Genomic DNA, 3,629 nt, shown 5'->3' on the forward strand with positions numbered 1-3,629 from the left:
GTTATTGGGGGCCTGATCAGGTGAGTAAGGAGAGTGTTCCAATATAGTTGCTAGCTTACTGGCTAAAAACGCCCTCACAGACAGTGCTGTGTGAGCTGGTGCATCATCGTGATGCAAAAGCTCCTCTGGGACCATTTCTGCACACTCATTTCTCATGCCAAGATTTTCAGTTAAGATTTTCCTAACTGTTTCTCTATCAATGTTTATTTGGTCTACTATGCTTCTCATAGTCAGTCAATGATTTTGACACACAACTGACATGTTTTTGCAATGTTTCCATCAGTTCTGCACATTACTGGACGTACTGACCCATCTTCATCAGTGATGCTTTCTCTCCCCTCAGAAAAACGTTTAATCCATTTGTACATTGCTATTTTCTTCATGGCATTATCCCCATAAACTTGAACTAACACGTTCCTGATTTCACTTCCACTCTTGCCAACTTGGACAAGAAAATTTTATGTTTGTTTTTTACTCTAATTCAAACCCCGACATTCTTGTGATGACAGTTCTGGTGGCCATTCCAGAAAAAGAGTTCCAAAATTGCTTTGATGGATAGACTAGGTGCTGGCATCAGTGTATCGCTTTTCAGGGGCAAGACTTCGAGGTGACCATAGTGATATTCAGCAATGAGGTATGTAGTACTTTTTCTAGGATGAGTTCACAAACTTAATTGTCAGACCATGTATTCCAGTTCACTAATTATTTGTGTCAAGTCTGTTTAAACTTTCTTTTAGTGTTTTTATTTCCTTCACTTAATTTTTTTTTAAGAGATGGGGTCTGACTCTGTCACCCAGGCTAGAGTGCAGTGGCATGATAGTAGCTGACTGAAACCTTTAACTTGGGCTCAAGGATCCTCCTGCCTCAGCTCCCAACCCTCCATCCCCCATATAGCTGGGATTACAGGCATATGCCATGTGCCTGGCTAACTTTTTAATGTTTTGTAGAGTTGAGGTCTCACTATGTTCCCTGGGCTGGTCTCAAACTCTTGGTCTCAAGCAATCCCCCCACCTTGGTCTCCCAGAGTGCTGGTGACCCTCAGAGTGACTTGCCTTCTCAAGCCATAATCTCTTTGCTTGACTTTCATCTGTGAGAGTCTTGCAGACTCACCTTGAAGAAATCCTCACTTCTGCTCCTGTTCAGAGACAAGCGCTACCCCAACCCAGGGCCTTTTAGCCCTGCTGAGGGTTTTGACTCAAAACTGAGTTTTAAGCATAGTTTCCCCTCCTTGCTGCTGTTCCAAGGTGATATCCTTGTGGTCAATACTGCTGATTTTCCTTATCTTCCTCCTTTCCCTTTACCTGGGTTTCCAAGTTTGGCTCCATGGTGCTGTCTCACCCTACCGTTCTGGTGCCCCCCTGCACTAGCCTTGGTGCCCGACCTCTGTGGTCCAGGCTTCCAGTCTCCCACCTCCTGGCCACTCCTGATACACACCTTTTTTTTGTTTTTGAAGACAAGGTCCCTGGAGACATCTCCTACCTTTTGCAAGACCATTGGTGCCCTAGTGTGTGTGTCAACAAAATTTCAGTTGTGGAGGCATTGCAGGAGAGTTCCTCAGGACTTAGCAAGCTCATGACAACAGAAGCACAGTGTTTTCTAAAGCATTACAAATCTCGGTTACATTAAAAATCAGGGAGAGTTGGGCCAATGAGGGACAAATTTAGGTTAGCTAAGAAACTTGAGAAAAAGGAGAGAACTACTGAGAACATCAAGGTGGAAATCCATATTGCTTCAAGCCAGAGGCCAATTTCTGGTCAGCAGCTTCCGTGCTGGTGTCCGATATCTAGGATGTGGTGTTGGTAGAGACTGAGCTGCACCCTTTCTTTGAACAGATGGTGAGAGAAGACAACTGTAAGGTCCAGCGTGGATCCCAGCATGCCCGCAGCAACGTGGACAGGCATGAGGCATCACTACATTCCCATTCCTTGTCTCTGGAGATGCTGTTGCATAGATTGATGACCACAGACACCAAGCAGGATGACACGTTTGTCAAAATCCTGTTGATGATAGGGAAGTTTGGCACATTCCAGTGGAGGCTGGTGGCCCTCACTTTCATCCCCAACATCATGTTGGCCTTCTTTATGTTTGCTGACACCTTCATGTTCACTCCCCAGAAGTCCTACTGCAACACCAGCTGGATCCTGGCATTGGGCCCCAACCTGTCAGAAGCTGAGCAGCTGAACCTGACCGTGCCCCGAAACTCCAAAGGCAGTTTCATGACATGCCACATGTACTTGCCTGTATCCCAGGATCTGGATTTCATTATCCAATTTGGCCTCAACTATACAGACACATGCCAAAATGGGTGGATCTATCCCGACACCAAGAAACGTTCGCTCATCAATGAGGTTTGCCTTGTCCTGGGTTGTCCATTAACTACCCCACGGGCTCAGAGTTGTGCCCCCATCCTCACTGAACAGGTGGGGAAACAGGCTCAGAGAAGGGAAGCCATTGGTCTGAAGTCAACCTGAAGAACCGGGGCCTGGGTGGAAAATTAGGATTCCTGCTGCTTAACCCTGGCTGTCTGTCCAATAGTGTGCCTTTGGGGGTAGAGACAGGTGTTGGACAGTAGGTTTGCCACCTGTCTAAGGAATTGCTTCTGTAGTTGTAGCTCTGCCCTTTGAACTTACAAAAGATAGAGCATGGGGAAAGCAGCTTTGATAAAGTATCTCTCGCAGGGCTTCTCAATCTGAGCTGCATCCTGGGCCCTTTGCAACACAGACCTGCCGAATTTGAAACTCCAGGTTGGAGCTCAGCACCTGTCTTTGAGAAAGGGTCTTCACTGATTCCTCTCTTTGCTCAGTTAACTCTGCCTATCCCCCATCTTGGCCTGTGCCTCTGGTCCCTCTCTCCAGGTCTGCCAGGTGCAGGATGGGTTGCAGAGATAACAGAGCTGAGGTATCAGCTGAGGCACGTTGCACATCTAGTTACCTTCCCTTACCCCAGGTCGTCTCGGCCTATAAGTTCCCCTCACCAGGTCAGGCTCAGTCTCTGGACCCAAAGTCTGCCCTGGGTGGAGGCTCATGGCCGATCCCTGTGTCTAACATGCAGTTCAACTTGGTGTGTGGCATGGAACCAAAAATGGAAACTGTGCAGGCCACGTCTTTGACTGGGCTTCTGATAGGCGCACTCTTCTCTGGGTTCATAAGTGACAAGTGAGTCTCCTGGAGTTCCTTCTGGTCCTCTGGTCCTCAGGATGCCCCACCACCCCCTCGTGGGCATTCAGGGTTGAAGAGTCTCAAGCTGAGGGAGGCATGGGTAGGGGCTTTCTGGGGGCCCATGGATGGCTCGGGGCCAGGCCTAGGAGTCTGGCTGCGGCCAGCCAGGAATCCCAGCGCTTGGTGCAGCCTCCCTTGGATGCCCGTAGGGTAGGTCGCCAGCCTGTCATCCTGCTGTCGCTGCTGGGGCTGATTATCTTTGGCTTCGGGACAGCCTTCGTGAACAGCTTTTACCAATATTTGGTCTTTCGCTTCTGCGCCTCGCTGGCAATGGCCAGCTACACCATCAGCAGCATTTCTTTAAGTGAGACTGGGCCTCAAGGGGGCGGGGTTGGTCTGGACGTGGCTTGTGGGCACGTGGGCGTGGGGCCTGGGGCGTGGCGTGGTGTGGGCGTGGCGTGGGGCAGGTGT

General features: G+C 49.3%; 1 protein-coding gene across 1 annotated transcript in view; it reads left to right on the forward strand.

Annotated features, from left to right (window-relative positions):
- The first annotated feature begins 1,832 nt into the window (after positions 1-1,832).
- Positions 1,833-3,629, forward strand: part of SLC22A14 (solute carrier family 22 member 14) — a 15,674-nt gene continuing 13,877 nt past the window's right edge. Inside the window, exons 1-3 of the mRNA XM_008068351.1 lie at positions 1,833-2,348; positions 3,052-3,155; positions 3,368-3,522. Of these exons, the coding sequence (XP_008066542.1) occupies positions 1,833-2,348; positions 3,052-3,155; positions 3,368-3,522 (775 nt within the window). The remainder of the gene's footprint in view (positions 2,349-3,051; positions 3,156-3,367; positions 3,523-3,629) is intronic.

This window comes from Carlito syrichta, unplaced genomic scaffold (genome assembly GCF_000164805.1).
Source record: "Carlito syrichta isolate Samal-C Ts95f unplaced genomic scaffold, Tarsius_syrichta-2.0.1 Scaffold310396, whole genome shotgun sequence".
NCBI classification, from domain to species: domain Eukaryota; kingdom Metazoa; phylum Chordata; class Mammalia; order Primates; family Tarsiidae; genus Carlito; species Carlito syrichta.